This window comes from Schistocerca gregaria, chromosome X, assembly GCF_023897955.1.
Source record: "Schistocerca gregaria isolate iqSchGreg1 chromosome X, iqSchGreg1.2, whole genome shotgun sequence".
Lineage (NCBI taxonomy): Eukaryota > Metazoa > Arthropoda > Insecta > Orthoptera > Acrididae > Schistocerca > Schistocerca gregaria.
Window position 1 is genome coordinate 598,014,933 of NC_064931.1, and position 20,971 is coordinate 598,035,903.

Consider the following 20,971-nt stretch of genomic DNA (forward strand, 5'->3'; position numbering starts at 1 on the left):
AAGTCAGAAACATTCATTCAGAGAAAAACAGAGTGTCAGCCATCCGTGGATCATTCTTTTCATGTCAACGCCTGAAACCTCCACCACAATTAAAACAATGAAAACTCTGTGTTTCGTCACCATCCTAACGCCTTTGAGACATTGGTTCTGGAAAGGAACACACACACACACACACACACACACACACACACACACACACACACACATATATATATATATATATATATATATATATATATATATGTGTGTGTGTGTGTGTGTGTGTGTGTGTGTGTATGTGTGTGTGTGTGTGTGTCTTCAGTCCAGAGACTGGTTTGATGCAGCTCTCTATGCTACATCATCCGGTACAGGCCTTATCTCGGAATAACCACTGCAACCTATATCCTTCTGAATCTGCTTAGTGTATTCATCTCTTGGTCTCCCTCTACGATTTTTACCCTCCACGCTTCCCTCCAATACTAAATTGGTGATCCGTTGATCCCTGAGACCGTGTCCTACCAACCTATCGCTTCTTCTAGTCAAGATGTGCCACAAATTCCTCTTCTCTTCAATGCTATTCAGTACCTCCTCATTAATTACGTGATCTACCCATCTAATCTTCAGAATTTTTCTGTTGTACCACATTTCGAAAGCTTCTATTCTCTTCTTGTCTACAATGTTTTTCGTCCAGGTTTCACTTTCATGCATGGCTACACTCCACACAAATACTTTCAGAAAAGGCTTCCTAACACTTAAATCTATACTCAATGTTAACAAGTTTCTCTTCTTCAGAAACGCTTTCCTTGCCATTGTCAGTCTACATTTTATATCCTCTCTACTTCTACCATCATCAGTTATTTTCCTGCCCAAATAGCAAAACACGTTTACTACTTGAAGTGTCCCATTTCCTAATTTAATTCCCTCAGCATCACCTGATTTTATTTGACTACATTCCATTATCCTCGTTTTGCTTTTGTTGATGTTCATCTTATATCCTACATTCAAGACGCTGTCAATTCCGTTCAGCTGCTCTTCCAGGTCCTTTGCTGTCTCTGACAGAATTACAATGTCCTCGGCAAACCTCAAATTTTTTATTTCTTCTCCATGAGTTTTAATTCCTACTCCTAATTTTTTTTTGTTTCCTTTACTGCTTACTCAATATACAGCTTGGATAACATTGGGGATAGATTACAACCCTGTCTTAGTCCCTTCCCAACTACTGCTTCTCTTTCATGTTCCTCGTCTCTTATAACTGCCATCTGGTTTCTGTGCAAATTGTAAATAGCCTTACACTCCCTGTATTTTACCCCTGCCACCTTCAGAGTTTAAAGAGACTATACCGGTCAACATTGTCAAAAGCTTTCTGTAAGTCTACAAATGCTAGAAATGTAGTTATGCCTTTCCTTAACCTGTCTTCTAAGATAAGTAGTAGGGTCAGTCTTGCCGCACGTGTTCCAACATTTCTGCGGAATCCAAACTGATCTTCCCCGACGGCGGCTTCTACCAGTTTTTCCATTCGTTTGTAAAGATTTCGTGTAAGTATTTTTTTATATTTATTAAACTGATAGTTCGGTAATTTTCACACCTGTCATCACCTGCTTTCTTTGGGAATTGAATTATTATATTCTTCTTGAAGTCTGAAGTTATTCGCCTGTATCACACGTCTTGCTCACCCTGATGGAAGAGTTTTGTCATGGCTGGCTCTCCCAAGGCTATCAGTAGTTTTAATGGAATGTCGTCTACTCCTGGAGCCTTGTTTCGAGTTCTTTCTTTCAGTGCTCTGCTAAATTTTTCACGCAGTATCATATCTGCAATTTCATCTTCATCTACGTCCTCTTCCATTTCCTTAATATTGCCCTCAAGTAAATCGCCTTTGTATAGACACCCTATATACTCCTTCCAGCTCTCTGCTTTCCCTTCTTTGCCTTAGAACTGGTTTTCCATCTGAACTCTTGATATTCATACAAGTTTCTCTCTTTTCTCCAAGAAGACCCATCCCCATAAATTCCTACCTTTTCTGTTTCTTCATTTTTAATCTACTGCTCGTAACCAATAAATTGTGGTCAGAGTCCCCATCTACCACTGGAAATGTCTTACAGTTCAAAACCAATTTCCAAAATCTCTGTCTTACCATTATACTTTATAATCTGTTTGAAATCTTCCAGTGTCTGAAGACCTCTTCCCCGTATATAACTTTCTTTCATGATTCTTATATCAAGTCTTAGCCATGATTAAGTTATGGTCTGTGCAAAATTCTACCAGGCGGCTCCCTCTTTCATTCCTTACCCCCAGCCCATATTCAACTACTACTTTCCCTCCTCTTCCTTTCCTACTATCGAATTCCAGTCACCCACAACTATTAAATTTTCGTCTCCTTTAACTATGTGAATAATTTATTTTATCGCATAGTACATTTCTTCAGTCTCTTCAGCATCTACAGAGGTAGTTGGCATATAAACTTGTACTACTGTAGTAGGCGTGGGCTTCGTGTCTATCTTGGCTACAATAATGCGTTCACTATGCTCTTCGTAGCAGCTTGTCCGCATTCCTGTTTTTTGTTCATTATTAAAGCTACTCCTGCGTTACCATTATTTGACGTTGTATTTATAACACTATAATCACCTGACCAGAAGTCCTGTTCCTCCTGTCACCGAACTTTACTAATTCCTAATATATCTAACTGTAACCTATAGATTTCCTCTTTAAATTTTCTAACCTATCTGCCCGATTAAGAGATCTGACATTCCACATTGTGTGTGTGTGTGTGTGTGTGTGTGTGTGTGTTTTACTTGTATAGTTCTTCTATTGTGGCGAAGAGGGTTTTGTTGCACAGTGATGTGTATTCATTGAGTACTTTCTTTCCTTGGGCTATTGATTTTTGGATGTGGTAGTTTTCTTCTATAGTTAATTTTTGTTATAGGCTGCTGCTAGTTTTTAGGATGTAAAGGCCAGTTTCAATGTTTGTTGGGTGGTGGTTGTGTGCTACCAGGTGGTCTGCAAATGTTGAGTGTGTGCTATTGCTTTTCAGTGTTCTGAGGTGTTCATTATATCTGGTTCTGAAGGTCCTACATGTTTGGCCCGCATATACAGACTGACAGACGTTGCAAGTAAGTTGGTAGATGCCGGACTGGCTGTATTTGTCAGTGTTGGTGGTATTTCTTCCGACTCTGCTCTGTATTGTGTTGTTGGTTCTGTATGCTATGTTGAGTCCTTGTTTCTTTAGTATATTACCCACCCTGTGTGTGACATTGTTGTTGTAAGTCATTATGTGCCGTTTGTTGCTTAATGTCTGCTGATTTGTTGTGTGATGAGTTGTGTTTGTATGTGTGTGTGTTTCATGGTTAGGTGATGTGTGTTTTTGTATTCTGTGGTTTATTTTGTCTACTCTCTTTGTGTCATATCCATTCTCCTGTGCAATTTATTTTATCGTGTTCAGTTCTTGTGTGTAGTCATGCTTGTTCATGGGTATTTTGTTCAGCTTCTGAAGTAAATATCTGAAGCTGGCTTCTTCGTGAGTTATGGAGTGATTCGATCGGTTATGAATAATGGTGCTGGTGAGTGTGGGTTTTCTGTAGATTGTGAATTCAAATTTGTTGTTTCTGTTGTGTATAGTGAGATCTAAGAAATTAATTTTTTCATCTGTTTGTGTTTCTATGGTGAATTGTATTTGTGAGAGAATGGAGTTTATGTTATCATGAAATTCTTTTATGCGAGACAGTGGTTCATCTATTAAGCAAATTCTGTCACCTACGTACCTATACCAATATATTAGTTTGTACTGTTTTGGTATTACTATTTTGTCAAAGATTTGTTTTTCTATCTGATTGAGGAAAATGTCAGCTAGGAGGCCACTGATTGGGGATCCCATGGGTAGTCCATCTTGTTGAGAGTAAAATCTGTTGCTGAATGTGAAGTAGTTTTGTTCTGTGATGAGCCTGAGTATGGCTAATATTTCTTGTATGTTTGTTGTGGGTATGTTTCCTTGCAGTTGGAGGTTTCTTTCTATTATATTGATGGTTTCTTCTGTTGGAATGTGTGTGTACATTGAAATTATATCAAATGAAACCAATGTTGCTGTGTTTGGTTTGTTTTCATTTCTTATTTTTTTCTATTAAGTCACTTGAGTTCTTTAGACTTCTGTTGTCAGTGTATTTGTATATTGTCTGTAGCAGAGTGTGTTTGTGTTTGGCTAAGTTGTATGTTGGTGCTTCGGTGAAGTTTATTAACGGACATATGGGTATTCCGGGTTTGTGAACTTTAGGCAACGATTTTAGTGTGGGGGCCTTGGGATTCTTCTTTATCATTTTTTAAATCTGTGTTTCTGTGAAAATTGTTTCTATGTTTCTCAGGGTTTCCTGTAACTTACTTCGGTACCGGTTTGTTGGGTCACTTGTTAATTCTGTGATTTGTTGCTTTGGATGAATTGTAATGTTTTGTGAATGTATTCCTATTTGTTTATGACTACTATTGAATTACCTTTGTCAGATTTTGTGATGATGGCATTTTCTTGTATTAATTTATTCTGTATTTTTCAGTAGGTTTTTTCTTCAGGAGTCCTAGTGTTTTCATTTATGGTGGTTTTGTTCTCTTTGATTATGTTTCTTATTTCCTCAGCAACTAGTTCTCTTGTTAGGTTTGAATTGAATTCAGGTGTGTTTAGTTTTTCTTGTTGCTTTATGATGTTTTCAGTTTCTGTTATGATATTTTCTACTGTCCTGTGTGACACCATTGTGCTAGTGTTATGTTTGACACCCTTTTGAAGTAGGCTGCTTTCTTGTTCAGATAATTTTATGTCTGTTAGATTAATCAGTCTATTGTGAAAGGTGTGTTTCTTGTATTGGTGGGTGTTTGTGTGATTTAACATTTTTGTGAGTTTCTTTTGTTGTATTGTCTGTTTTCTGCCTATTATGGTATTTGAGTATGTTCTAACCCTGTACATTAGTTCATCAAAAAATGGGGGATATGTTATGTGATTAGCTAGTGCTATATGCAATCTGTATAATTCAATATTCAGAGTCTGTTTTTAGGAATACAAAGGCCGGATTTCTTGCTTTATCCACATGATTTCTGCCTTATGTTTTTTCTGCTTTGGTGCTGGTGACATGTTGTTTACAGTTATTGCTACATAGTTACGTACAATTTTATAAGCCGAATATAGTTTATTGAACTTAATGTTGAGTATGGTTTTATGAAGTCTGATGGTTGCGTTCTGATATTTGTTGAAGAGCTGCGATGGAAATACCTTGCTCGGTGTAGAAATAATCATCTTGTAGTGCAGTTCTTCTTGTTGGCTCCGTGCTTGCTAAGAAAATGCGATGAGAAGTTCCGCCTCATGCAAGACACCTTTTTTGTTTTTCTTTTGTTTCACCCATACATGTTTCAGCACTTTTGTGCTATCGTCAGTGGGTCCTATGTTTTTTTAACTGTAAATTTGTTGTTAACATATTAACATTTGTGTCGTTTAAAACATTTTTTAAAAGTTGCATTTGTAACTTAATTGGCGAAAAGTGGGTGTAATCATAAGTAACATACCTTACATGATGTTATTGTCCATTTATTTTGGTAGCTGTTGTGCTACACGATATACAACTTGTCATCTGCAAACAGCAAAACGTAATTTATTTTCTGTTTGTTATGCATTTACATGGGTGAAACAAAAGAAGAAGAAAAAATGTGTCTTGCATAAGGCGGAACTTCTCATCCCATTTTCTTAGCAAGCACGGAGACAACAAGAAGAACTGCACCACAAGATGATTGATAATATTCTTGCCAAACAGCTCAGTGATGTTCCCAACTTGCGTCCCATAAATATTAGGGCATCCAACAGCGTGATTATAGCCACAGGAACATGTCCACATGAGCCCACAAATTGTGAGGCTGGCTTTCTGAAACCCCAGCAAAGCAGGTGATGTTGCTGATAGATGTTCAGCTTCCTATAATAAAGGCAAGAAGGACTATTATGCCTTTTGAGGGAGGTCGTTATTGTGGGACTGTCAGATAAAAGAAGTTTTCCTACCCACTAGCACCTGTCGCTGGACGCTTAAAACCTACAACCAAAGATGCTCATCATCTGTTATCGATCACTGTCATGTTATCATCCTGTATGTGTACACACATGCACTTAACACACTTCAGCAGAGACTATGCCAAGACCAGTGTGAAGTAAATGCAGCGCACAGGAGGCTATATTAGCATCATTCGATGAGTGGCCTCTTGTTACTAAGCAGCAACTGGATATCTTAATGAAGTTGGGTACTTTTAAACCTGTAATAGTGATGATGCAGTTTGATTGAAGCATTCGAAGGGAAAGAATAATCCTTGAACAGCACGCACTCTATGGTTTTCCAGATGCATGTTTTTTATTTGTGTAAACACCGCAGTTCATAAATTAATATATATCTCTTGTAAAGCACAACAAACTTCTTACTTTTGTAAGCAAGTTAACATATGCAGCTAAATGCAATTCGTAACACAACCCACGAACTTTATGATGTGTGTTTTATATTGATTAAACTATGCTGTTGGTGAGTGTCTGAATCATATAGAGCAAGGTTCAAACTATAATGTGCACACCTTATGGGGAAATTCTCATTAGCAAACAGTATTTACATCACCACCAGTAAGTAAGCTGGTAGGCTTGGTAAATATACATACAGCTATCCTCATGAACTTTATGTCGTGTTTTATGCATAGAGTGTCATAGTTTGAGAGCGCTATATTAACAGTGTCACCTGTTAGTCACTTACACATTTAATTTATTTTCTGAGATATGTACTGTGACATTGTGTTCAGAAATGTCAAATCTCTCACTCTTATCATCTTTGGTCATGTGCTTGTAAAAAAATATATGTCCTTCCGTAGCTTGAGTGATACTCGGCAATAAAAGCAGCGTATTCCTTCCTTCCCTATTAAGGCAATTGTGTACAGCATGTGTTTGGTGGTAGAGCTGATTACAGGATTTATTTTCGTGAGCCATATTTTCCAGAAATGCAACTGGATCTATTGAATTCACAGTTATGTATTTAGTTACTGCTGCAGTGCAAACATTACATTTTCCAATATAATCTAGAATATCGTGCCATAATATTGTTACTTCATAGTTGTGGAAAGTGATACAGTTCATAAAGGTCTAAGAGAGTGTTGCCAACATAGTTTTGATTGCAAACTGCTGTTATTTACATAGCCATCAGTAGGCTTGTGTTATCTGTAACGACAGCAAATACTAACAATTAATAGCACTGATTATATTTTTTCTAGCGCTTGACTTACTTCAAGAGTAGGCCTAATTAGTTACTTTCAGAGTGTCAATTTGCTTACTGCCTGTCTGCTTAGCGTAGTATTTTAGATAACACCCCTTTTTCTGCAGTTATAGTCCTGGACAGGTTAATTTTATGACATCAAAATCAAATGACTCTAAGTACTATGGGGCTTAACATCTGAAGTCATCAGACCCCTAGACTTAGAACTATTTAAACCTAACTAACCTAAGGACATTACACACATCCATGTCCGAGGCAGGATTCTAACCGTAGCAGCAGCGCGGTTCCGGACTGAAGCGCCTAGAACCGCTCGGTCACAACGGCCAGAGTTTATGACATCAGTTCCTTGTAAAATATTAATATGTGTGGAAACCTGGCGCTTGAGTAGATATTTTGGTATTTTATTCACCAATTTGGCTTACGTGTATATATCTGGAAATTAGCTTGCGCACATTAAGTGATTTGAGCCTTACAGCGTTTTTTTTTCTTGCTGTTAACCTCAACTACGACCTAGACAATGAATGTAAACATCGCACTTCTCCCGCTGCGACGTATATTGCAGTCATTTTAGAATACTGCAACATCTCAGATGTGGAAAATAATTCATTTACGGCTCTGTTTTTTCTTAACTGTGCAGCAAACCGTCGGTAGCAGTAAGAAATATTACTTCACAGATAACAGTCCGCTCCTTCTACTGCGTTATCACCTGCTTCTACGAGAAAGCACTCTTTTCTAAAGTGCAGTCACCTGCTGGTGAAGGAGTAAGCGCGAAGTGAAACACGATTTTATTTTATTTCATGTTTCAGGGTTTTTGTGGTAGTATTTAAGGTAAAACTCATTTTCAACAAATATGAAATCCTCTTTTGTTATTTATATTTTGTAAGTAAAGGTTGGTTATCAATTATTTATAGAGAAATGTGCTGTCTTCTTGTTCCTGTATTCCATGGGGAATGGTTTATATCTTCAAATGGAATTTACCAGTTTGACTGGTGGACGAGTCCTTAAACGAATTTTTGGAAGTCAGTAATGCAAACATAGTTGACAAAAACAAAATGTTCAGCAGATCAGACAGTTATCATACTTGGCTGCCAGGTGTGGGGCATCGAGTGTGGGGTGCAAGGTGTGGGGTGTAGGATGTGGGGATCTCCACTACCCTCACTTCCATTCCCCACACATCCTTATATGCCATTAGCATTAGGCTGGATGTGCTTCTGCTGCTGATGTCATGATTCCCAGTATGACCTTGGAGATAAGGTAGTGCTGATGCCGATATAAAATGATTCCTATCCCCTCTCCCTCCTCTCCTCTCCCCTCTCCTCGGTTCCACTCCGCTCCCCTCCCCTCCCCTCCCTGATCTTGGCATGTGACCAGATTTCATGATTCCAGGAATGACCTTGGAGATAGGAAAGTGCTAATGCTGCTGTCAGCGAAATATGACAAGAGCAACTGTGTCAGTTTGCGATAGCTTTAAAGTGCTGACTTAAGGCTGAGTCAGCGTTTTCCACCCGTTCCACCAGTGCCCTCCTACTAATACCTACCTTCAACACTGCTGACTCATCATGATTCATTGAAATAAAATGATCCACTATTTCTGTGGCATGCCTAGCCTACTACAGTGTAACCTAAGAGTATGCTACTGGAAACAGGATAAAAATTACACACATAACATCTAATAAAAAGGTAATAATAGCTTCTGTGTCTAGTATTAGCGTTCAAAGACTGTTAAAATTATACTGGGGCGGTCTAGAATGTAAATTCGTTTGATTTATCACATAAAAAAATAAATCATTCATGAAGCATACTAACCTGCTTGACATTTACTAAGACTCAGTCATGTATCGTGTTTTAGTTCAAGCTAACTTCGGTAATACACCACCAAAAGACCGTATTAATTTTTTAGAGATGTGCAAACTTAATTTACGCAGTGAATATGATATTTCGCTCCACACATGGAAAGAAAGCAACACTCAGAGCAGCAAGCTATGTCAAGAATTGTCGTTACCGCATGCATGTTCAAAGTTCAGTGACGAATATACCACTGTGGACAAAACAGAATATCTTCGTCTGTTTTGGACACTGTCAGCAATTCTTGCGAGTAAGAAGATTACTCAACTCATGATATCTCCTCATTTTCTTATGAATCAACATGAGCATGAGCCCTGTCATCCATGAAAATACACATTTCACTATCTCAGAATAGCTTAGTTCTCATGTGACTAACCATGCTACAGATGATAGAGCGCTCTTCAGTCTTCAGATTTTTTTAGAATGGTAACATCCCAGATCATGAATCTGCCGTCACCATAATACTAAATTTTTATTACCTTTTGACCCGAAGGAGAAATTCTCAATCTCTCCACAGCAGATGGTGCACAAGATAGCTCGTTATACTGAACTGAAATTCAGCTGAGAACCTCGTGTGGTCGTTAGAGATCTTAGAGCAATCAGGAGTAGCTAATCCATTCATTTCTGGCAACTGGTCCCTGTACTCTTCTTATCTATCCATTGAATACTAGCCACAATCTTTCAGTACCTGCCGTTTCGTTTGTCAATATCCTTTCCTTCTTTAATACACCAGTTCCCGTCAGATCACAGAAGTTAGACAAAGCCGGTCGTGGCCAGTCCCTGGAAGGGTACGCCACATGCTTTTCCTTTGCCTTCCCGACAAAGAAAAGGAGAGTTGGTGGCGTAAGGTTTCTGAACATCAGACTATGTGCCAATGTCCTGGATTAAATTCCAGACGTCTCCGTAGTGTCTCACTGAGCTAGGAAATTGGATACTGTTGATGGTGATCTATCCGTGAGATCGTGACATTAAGCTCGGCGTCCCCTTTAGCCACCCTTCCCTCATCATCATACAAAGCACACACACACACACACACACACACACACACACACACACACACACACACACAGTTACGCGCTCGCGCGCGCGTGCTTTACAATCATCTACACGCATCAGATGAACTTGACACACAAGTCTCACACTCTGCAAAGGTAAAGAGTAGGAAACACCTTTCATAATACGAGGGTGTACCTGCCCCTCCTATCTACCAGCCAATTATGCCACATGACTTCACTTTTAGCAGTTGGATTGTAGTCAATTTCTGCAGCTCCACTCGTACTCATGGCAGTAATAATACTTCGAAGAACATCAGGTCGGCCAAAGTCCCCCAGTTACAGTTCATTCGTATTCTGGAGAATGAATCTTACTCTCTGCAGTGTGTGTGCGCCCTGATGCCAGCCAGTGTGCCCGAGCGGTTCTAGGCACTTCAGCCTGGAACCGCGCGACAGTTACGGTCGCAGGTTCGAATCCTGCCTCGGGCATGGATGTGTGTGATGTCCTTAGGTTAGTTAGGTTTAAGTAGTTCTAAGTTCTAGGGGACTGATGACCTCAGATGTTGAGTCCCATAGTGCTCAGAGCCATTTGAACTTTTTTTTTTCCCCTGATGTGTGGTACAACCTAAGCTGAGAAGTTGTTTCTCCGCACTTCCTTTATTCAGAAGTGCTACTCCTGCAAGGTAAGCAGAAGAGGTTTTGTGAATTTATGAAAGTGGGATGGAAGTACTGGCATAAGGGAGGCGGCGAGAGCGGGCCGTGAGTGGGGCTCGGATAGCTCACCCAACAAAAGCACTGGCCGCGGAAAGCAAGATACTGCGTTCAATCGCGAGTCCGACACACAGTTTTAATCTACGAGGAAACATTCATATACTTCTTGCAACTACCTTCTAATAGAGTTACTCGTCGTACGCAACAAAAGTTTTCCTAGTAAATCAGCTGTGACAGCCTTATAGCTGTGAACCTGAGACAAATAACAACTTAGTGTACCATTTCCGTAACTTCACACAAATACACTATCTGATCAAATGTATCCAAACACATGTTAGTGGACTTTAATATGGGTTTTTCCATTCTTCGCCTTTATAATGGCTTGAACTTTACTGGAGACACCGAGCGAGGTGGCGCAGTGGTTAGACACTGGACTCGCGTTCTGGAGGACGACGGTTCAATCCCGCGTCCGGCCATCCTGACTTAGGTTTTCCGTGATTTCCCTAAATCGCTCCAGGCAAATGCCGCGATGGTTCCTTTCAAGGGGCACGGCCGACATCCTTCCCCGTCCTTCCCTAATCCGATGAGACCGATGACCTCGCTGTCTGGTTTCCTTCCCCAAACAGCCCTTTACTGGAGACACTTTCAATGATGTCCCCCAATATCTGTGGAGGAATGGCAGTCCATTTTTCCTTAAAAAGCAGAAACCAGAGAAGATAGTAATGTTTCATATATTCTTTTTTCATATATTCTTTCGCAATCCTGGACGGTATGTGTGTATCATGACATGAGGTCTGCCTGTTCTTGGTTTAGTTATCGTTATTCCTTCGTATTTCTACTTCACAATCACCAACAGTCGTCTTGGGCAGTCCTAGACGGGTTGTAGTGTCCTTTATGTATCTGTTACTCAGGCGAAATCCAATGACTAGTCCACATTCGAAGTCATTGAGCTCTCAGGGCCGACTCATTCTGCTGTTATGCTTCTCCACTTACAACAAAATACTCTTCGTCTCCTTTTATAATTGCCTGCCCATCTCTCGTGACTTCTAGTTATCGGTTCCGGATTATAGTGGTGTTGCAACATGTCCCTTGTTTTAATCATAAACATATGCCTGAGTGATACTAAACGTTATCCTCAGTAACCTTCAAATGTTGAGCTAAATCCTTAAATTTTATATATGAAATTAGTGAATTTACTCATTGCACTTTAGTTACCTATGTCTACAGTCCCTTTCAGAACGCAAATTAATATTTAAATTAACTGATGTAATAAGATTGAACCTTGAGTTGCTGGTGTAGCCATGTATCGTCACAATAAAATAAAAACAGTGAGCCGTGCGGAGTGGCCGCGTGGTTTGAGGCACCATGTCATGGACTGCGCGACCTCTCCCGCCGGAGGTTCGAGTCCTCCTGCGGGCCTGGGCGTGTGTGTTGTTCTTAGTTTGAGTTAGTTTATGTAGTGTGTAAGTCTAGTGACAGATGAACTCAGCAGTTTGGTCCCTTAGGAATTCACACACATTTGAACATTTGAAAAGCCGGCCAGTGTGGCCGAGTGCTTCTAGGTGCTTCAGTCTGGAACCACGTGACCGCTACGGTTGCAGGTTCGAATCCTGCCTCGGGCATGGATGTGTGTGATGTCCTTAGGTTAGTTAGGTTTAAGTAGTTCTAAATTCTAGGGGATTGATAACCTCAGATATTAAGTCCCATAGTGGTCAGAGCCATTTGAACCATTTTGAACATTTCAAAAATAGTAAATATTTGAGTGATTATGAATGAGAAAAATGGCGTATTTAAGTTTACAAAAATAATGACAATTAATTAATCCTTTTATAACTACAATCTACCTGATAAATCTTACAGAAAAATCACAAACACAAATCAGAACAGGGATAGTGCTTGATTGCAAAGCATTCATTGCGGTGTAAGCTATAGAAGTTCTTCCCTGAATCAATCCTTTTCACAACGCAGTTTGGCTTTGTTTACATCGGTCTACTGTGACGCCCAATTCTGTTCAAATGGAATCAACTCCGACCAAGTACAGCACAAACTAAGGTTTACTGGAGAGCAGGTAGCGGTGAATATCACTTAACAACCTTACGCCGCTGCAGGAATACTTCAGCCTTTTATCTTCATTCAGGCAGCACCAGAAAACGGCGCGCTCTGGGCTAGGAGCGGCACGCTGTGGCAGCTGTAATGTTCTGACGCGTCCACGAAAATTTCCAAGGTATGCGGACTGGCGTTCTGAGTAGTAGAACGTGGGAAACTTCCCCATCAGAGCCCTGAAATCCCAGCAGATTTCAGTGTGAGGTGCACCGGTTCGCTGGTCTGGTCAAACCAATTTGACTCACAGGAACGACGGTCCATGCTTGAATGGTCAAACATCAGACGGCTTATTCGGGACGAATACGTCCATCCTCGTGACACATGATATGTCCGAGAAGATACGTAGTTCCACTGTCAGTACAGTTGGAAAATGCCATCGGCTCTTAGTCCACCACATGTTACAGACCACAAATCTCACCCACTTCTGAAACACATGAAATTTTCCACCAGGGATGGACCAGACGATGAAGAAGGCAAAGAATCACAACCACTTTCCACCCAGCCTTGGTGGGAGAGCCGAATCAGCAAAACCGAAACCGCCTCCGCATTGTAGTAACAAACTGAACTATCCTCTACTCATTGAATCTCCCCTCTTAACTGTTCTGTTGGCCTGGCAGCCAATCAAGGCACACTACCGTTGTCCACACACTTGGGGAGCAAGCCTCTGCTTTGTATATCCTGAGAGAAGCCAATCAGCAACTCAAAATCTCTCTTGTCTGAAAAAAGAAAATTTTAGACCAGGGAGACACCGTTCTCACGGCTAGTGTGGCCATGTTCCAGCAAAAAATTTGATGGAAACACAGTCCCTCATTCGATCTAATATTTCTAAGCCGACCATTTCCAGTTTCTGAAAGAAAGCTGTTAACCTTACCAGACAGGCGTATCCATGAAATATACGTTTTTACCGCTCACTAAAAGAACCTGGCAACTTCTTGGCGTCAGAGGAGTTACAGTCTTACAGTCTTGCACCATCCGCTCTGTCCGTATTGTCCCAGTATGTAACCTGAGAATGCTTGGAGTTTTATGACCTGCCCAGTGTTTGCACAAAAGCTCAGATTACAGCAGTTCTTTTAAATGGCTTCCTCCATCCACTTTCCGACAACTAGCCACCTTTGCCACAGACTGTAACCTGGCCCAGGTAAAATTTTTTGTGAACAGGCGCCCTCCTGCTCCAGCCCTAAGTGGAAAGAGTGGAGTGTCATGTCCCGAAGTCCATCTACAGGTACAATCCACAGAGCACTGCCGCCTAGAAACACTCGCACAGACAGGTCACTGGACTCAGCATTTATGGCCCGCAGTCCATCTCTCCCCCTTTTCTCCATCACCTCCACTACGGCGCCTCGCGTACAAGTTCTCTATAGGCTACACAGGCAGTTATATGAACATTGTGCCCACAATTTCCTCGTATAAAAAATAATAAAACACACATACCAAATGTAGTACTGGGGAACACAGAGATCATGATCTAAAATATGAATGATCGAAGCAGACGAAATGAATTACAATTTGTGCTGCGACCAGGACTCGAACCCGGCTCTTCTTACTTGCTAGGCAGAAATGCTTACCATTGCACCACCGCAGTACGATGGTCAACATTGGTGCACGAACTACCTAGGCTGAGTGCCCTCCCCAACACAACAAAGTTTGTGGCACTCAGCTTAGGTTGTTGGGGAGGGCACTCAGCTTAGGTATTTCGTGCGGCAATGTTGATCATCGTACTACGGTGGTGTACTGGCTAGCATTTCTACTTAGCAAGCGAGAAGACACGGGTTCGAGTTTTGGCCGAACCACAAATTTTAATTCATTTCGTCTGCTTCGATCATCACCGTAGATAATAAAAAGGTACTTAAAATGTCTCAGAGTAACATTTAATTATAAAATATGAATATTAATCCGACTGACAATGTCGTTAAAGTGAGAGAGTGGCGTGCCACCTTTCAGTGTCTGGATACTTTTGATCACGTAGAGTCTACATTGAATGGCCAAAAGTCAGTAGTCAGCTTTGGCAAGCTACTTAGTGCATTTGCGTGCGTAGATTCATGGTAGCAATGGGCTCCTGAAGCCCCATAGTCAAATCTGCGGCGATCTGGCTTACATTAGGTAGACCAGCAATTGCCTGGTATGATTCTGCGGAGAAGACGTTACTTACAGCGCCCTGTGCGGCGGTTTACGACTGTCGAAACATTGGCTCTGCGATACTGAAGATCATTGTTTCTTCAGTACTGAAGATCTCCTGTAGACACTGTTGACCTCGGAAACCCTTGTGTGATATCCCATATGCTGTGACTTATGCATCCTGCACCGATCATCGTCGCATATTCATAGTACACACTACACTTCACAAACTGCTCAGATACTGCGTCTACACTGTGGTCATATGTCGAATCTATCCGCAATGTTCGAGCACCATATACGACACATCTTTCAGTGGGACACCCCTTCTTGTGACTTTTGGCCGCTATATTTAGCTCTACAATACATACAGGGTGGTCAGAAACAGTCTGAGAAGCTTGTAAGGATGATGCATGGCAGGTTGTGCTGAAAAATATTTGTTAAGAAAAAGATTCGATACGTTGCGCCGTTTCTGATGTCATTATCATTGAAGTTAGTCGATCAGATCGTTGCACACGCAAATTCTAGCAGCTTGCCAGAGACAGTGGCGCCAAACATGTTCTTCGTTTGGTTTCTTCAAACTGAACAAATGTAGCTTTTGCTAACCTAGCTTGAATTTATCCGTTTTGAACAAGGCACACTTTCTCTGGTAACGAGCATTTGAACAAGTGGTAACTCACAGACCCAAAGAGGTCTATGCATTGCCGCATTTTAGCGCCTACACTGGTGTGCGCAACCATCTGTTTGGCTAAAGTCTATGCTAGTTAACTCGGAAACGGAAGAACATACCGAATTTTTTCTTAACAATTATTTCTCAGCACAAGGTATCCTGTAACACCCTTAAAAGCTTTCAAATTGTTTCTGAACACCCTGTACAGGCTGAATCTGAACTCCACCGGCAAGATTTCGGAGGTTGTTCTGGAATATTTTCTGAACATTTTGGTATAAGGGGCCACTGGTCGCCGGTGTCTCCTCACAACGTAGCAGTGCGAAACTTCTTTATTCGGTTTGTTACGCCATTTATTTTTGTTTCTGTGAAAATACCTTCACAACAGTAATACACCGTCGCCAAAACGTGCAACACTAAGTTAAATGTAACGTAACAACCGTCAGATGAGAAAGTACTATCGTGTGGTTGCCGTTATTGCAGGAACAGCTCAGAAAAGCAGACTTGTGTCTCTCTTCCATTGCATTCAGCGAACCTATATGCGGAGTGCATATAGCCCAGTTCTGCATTAGCAAACCTACGCACGCGGCTGTTTATCGTTGTTAACGGACAACTAATATTGACAGAAAAACAAAGTCGTAAGAGAACCGAACAGCACTGAACACAGGAATGAAGTATCATATTGTCTACAACAAGTATCGTAAGTGGACCAAGTTTGTTTTCACAAAAGACACACAACGCACACCGCCGACATTTGCAGTACTATGCAAATATTTTTAGTGTAATACAGATACAAAGACAAATTGGGTTAAGAAATGAAGCGAAATGTAGTTACTCGGTAACGAGCCATCGCAGACCACGAATCGGTTGTGGCAAAATACAGAGAAAATATCCCTGAATAGCCTGCGCAGTTTTATCGGAGATGTTCGGGTACACCCAGCAAATCTACTACATATAGACGAAAGTAAAAAAGTCGTTGTTACCTAGGACTTAAAAGTAATCAAGTTAATAATGTTATCTGCAAACAAAAACTTTTTTAATATATACTACCTGCAAAAAAAAAAAAAAGTGAAGCACCCACAAGGCATGGTAGGAACACAATGTAACTTCGTACACGTTCACGCCGTTGGCAGATTTGTAAATGATCACAGTTGCAATCTGTGAGAGTATGAAGGGTCAGTAGAGTTCATAAGTGTTGTTCGTGTTTAGTGTTGTTACGAGCTCTGCTAGTACCTGTAACAGGCATGAACCGTATCTGATGTTCAGTTATTACTGATTTTTCCTTCTTGAGTTTACCGCACATTAATTAAAGAGAATTTTACACCAGACGCGTCTCGGTTTTATTTTTAAAGCATCTTCCACGGTTATTATGCAAATTGGATACATATGTTTGTACATTTTTTGTTGTTTTAGATTAAAAACAGCGTTTTGTTTATAAAGTTGGAGTTCAGGTTTCTTATGGCGTTTTTCTACGTATTCTCCAAACAACTGCGACTTCCATCCATTCTAGCAGCGGCATGTGTTGAAAGATTTCATTTCAGATATACGCTTGGCAGTTTTCGACATTCTGAAGTATCTGTTGCACTGCATTTAGGTATTTTGGTTTTTTTACACTTCAGCTTTGTAAATCGAACTGAAGTTATCTGTGAAACTACTTTTTCTTTGTTCATTAATTCATGAGTATTCATACGTGCGTGTGTGTGTGTGTGTGTGTGTGTGTGTGTGTGTGTGTGTGTGTGTGTGTGTGAGTGAGTGAGAGAGAGAGAGAGAGAGAGAAATTTGGAGAGGGTAGCGGGTTTCGCAGTTTTTCAACGCTCGCAATCTGCACTAAAACAAATGAACATACATAAGTACTGTAACACTGCACAGAGTGAGAAACACACATCACTTCAATTCGATTTACAAGAGTAAAGTATAAAAAAAAAACACAGCAATAAATACTGCAAAACGGCAAAAACTGTCAAGTGTATATGTGAAATGAAATCCTTCAACACCAACCGCTGTTACCAGGGTTGGAAAGAGCAGTAGTTTGGAGAATGTGTAAAGTAACATCATGAGTTACTTGCAGTCCAACTATATAAACAAAACGCTGTTTTTAATCTAAAATAACCAAAAATTTACATTCGTGTGTATCCAGTTTGTAGAATAACCACGGAAGATGCTTTATAAATAAAAGCGAAACGCATCAGGTGTAAAATTCCCTTTAATTAAATTGCAGTAAGCTCAAGACAGAGAAATGGAGAATCTAATAACTGATTTTGACAGCTGCTGCGGAAGATGGCCATGAAGGCGAACTTATCTAATTAATGTGGATTGATCACTCCGAAGGACACCGAGATGCCATGCAATCGTGTGAGAAAGCATTTCAGCACCATTTACACTTTGGAAAATGACTCATTTGGCTGGCTGGTGAACTGCCCAAGATGCAGACTTGAACCGCGTCCGATGCTGGACCGCATAATCGTCGTCAAGGTTTCAGTCAACCACATCTGACCACTACAACAGAGAATTGCCGTGTTGTGCACCGAGCACATCGTAACCCTTTCACATCCGTGCTTGCCATCCGAGAACAAGTAATGGCCTGCCAGCAACATTCTGTGTCATCCCGCACCATAGGCAGCAGACTAACAGCAGTTGGACTAAGGAATTACGTCCCCTGCATGGGCTGCCGTTAGCCTCACAACACAAATGGCTGTGACTGGGAAGCGTGGACTGCTGATGAATGGTGTGGAATTGTGTTCAGGCATGAATCGCGGTTGTGCACTACCCTTGATGACCATCGTCGCTGAATCGGGCGGTGACCTTGAGAGAGGCACCATTCTTCCAATGTTTTGAACAGGCACAGTGGAGTCATGGCGTGGGGAACCATCAGGTAAGACTTCAGGTCACGACCGTTGGTCACTGAGAGAACTCCGACGGTACAACAGTTCGCCCTGGACATACTGCGTCCTCCTGTTCAAATGGCTCTGAGCACTATGGGACTTAACTTCTGAGTCCCCTAGAACTTAGAACTACTTCAAACTTACTAACCTAAGGACATCACACACATCCATGCCCGAGGCAGGATTCAAACCTGCGACCGTAGCGGTCGCGCGGTTCCAGACTGTAGCGCCTAGAGCCCCTCGGCCACCTCTTCCGGCCGTCCTCGTGTAACAGTATAGTGGTGGTATTTTTCAACAGGACAATGCTCGTCCATACGCGGCACGACTCTCTATAAACCGTCTGCATAATTCTGAGGTCACCCCCTAGCCAGCATGATCCCCTGATCTGTGCTCGATAGAGCACACCCATATGCGGGACCAGCTCGAACGTCTACTTCGTCCCAGGGCCTGTATCCAGTATATCGAGGCCCAGTTACGACAGTTGTGGGCGAGTTTGACTTAAGAGCGGAGAAACCTCATTTACGACACCATTTACAACAGAGTCATGCATGCAGGCCAGAGGGGATACTGTCTGATTGTTTGTGCTTGCCAGGGTAGCCGAGAGCGATAATGCGGTTTTCCGGTGAATACCGGGTTCGTCCCCACGTTCCGCCTCAGTTACATGACTCGCAGACATTTGAACACGGCTTACACTAGATGCAGACAGCTGGGGTACTCTAATTCCGTCCCGGGGGTCGGGGTGGCAGCAGGAAGGACATCCGGCCACCCCCTGCAGCTAACACTGCCAAATTCATAGTAACACGGCCGACCCAGCGTTGAAGCGAGACAAAGGCCCCAAGAAGAAAGAATACTGTCTGCTTCATTGTAAATTTTATTCTATTTTGAAATCATTAAAATAACATTACATACCCTTTCAAACCTTGAAGATTCATTTCGTTTCCTCCTCCTTTTCTGGGTGCTTGACTTTTTTTCCGATAATAATGTAACTGAAGTACACTTTTGTGAGACAGCCGCATTTTTCAGTACATCTTACGTGTCCTTACTAGTTGGTATTTTTCAGAAATCAGCAATATTCGACTGCCAGGTGCAAGGCAGCGTGGCGAGCAACTCGGCGAGCGTTACGGTGGAGGTGGTGAACAAGTCTGTGGTGGCGGTGTGCGCGGCGGAGGGGGCGCTGGGCGTGTGGTGGGCGGCGGCGGCGCCGGGCCAGCTGAGCGCCGTGCCCTGCCCCGCCACCCACGCGGGCCGCGCCGCCACCCGCCGATGCGTCCTCACCGACACTCACCGCGCCTCCTGGCAGCGCCCCGACTTCTCGCAGTGCCGCCGGCCCGCGCTCGCCCACATCCACAGGAAGGTAACGAAAAGAAGTAACACTTCAAATGACATCCAACTTAAGGGCATTTACATACATAAGCTCGCCGAAAAAACTGTCATCCTGCAAGGTGTTGCGGCCTGCAGAACAGGGGTCGCTTTGTGAGTAGCAAGCCAGACACGGAGTGTAGGTCAGTGTCCTTACGCCTAGAGGCGTACATCAATAAGGATTCTGCTATTCCTGTTTTTACTCCTGACAGGTAGAACTTGTATTCTCCCACTTCCTCTTCTTCCTCACCCCTTACCCGAATGTCACTAACAGCTAAATCGTCCAGCCCCATCTTACTTGCGGCCTGTGCCAGCTCTACCCTCTTCCCAAAGTAGCTCCCACTGATATTAATAGCTCCCCATCTCGTTATTATTCCTTTGCCGAGTCGTATCTTAGGAATCCCTGGTTTGTCAATTACAGGTGGGACTCTGTCACCTCCGACGGTCCGAGGCATTTTGCTCTGATTCTGGCCACAAGCATATTTAAAGTACCAGGGAAGCAGGTTGCTAGCCTTACTTGCCGCGGGTCCCATTGAGTTTTACCCCTAACGATTGAGGGGCTATGCGGTGGATTTGGTAGTCTTTGCCGTCTGAGCACAAAGGTGACCACGACTCAGAATATGTCCGAGATGCCCAGCCTTATTCCAAAGTAACTGGTATCCCGACTGTCAGGACCACTTAATTGGCCACTCATACGTTGCCCGTGGTTCATGAACTAGGACATGACTACAGGAACCCACACCACGAACCATATTGCGCCTATAAATAACCAAAAATTTTTTACAAAATAATCAATACTGTGGTATCTATGCCTGTCGTGCACTCTGGTGAGGACAGCTAGCTGTGGTCCTGTATATCGGTCGCTGTGAATACAAGGCCCTAGTCATCCACCCTAGATGGGCCAAGGCTGCAGCAGTTGTTTACGAGTCGGCCAGCTGACTGCATGAACGTGCCACGCCTGGCTGTTGTGGAGATAACAGCTCGCCTATCATCCTAGATGATCCGTAGCACAGGAGGGCTGACCACACACTAGATCTCACGGTGGACAGAAATAACGACCGT

The 20,971-nt window shown here is 42.2% G+C and overlaps 1 protein-coding gene across 1 annotated transcript in view; it reads left to right on the top strand.

Annotated features, from left to right (window-relative positions):
- The window catches only part of LOC126298235 (uncharacterized), a 512,920-nt gene that overhangs the window by 328,278 nt on the left and 163,671 nt on the right, over nt 1–20,971 (top strand). Inside the window, exons 6-7 of the mRNA XM_049989541.1 lie at nt 19,611–19,703; nt 19,761–19,904. Of these exons, the coding sequence (XP_049845498.1) occupies nt 19,611–19,703; nt 19,761–19,904 (237 nt within the window). The remainder of the gene's footprint in view (nt 1–19,610; nt 19,704–19,760; nt 19,905–20,971) is intronic.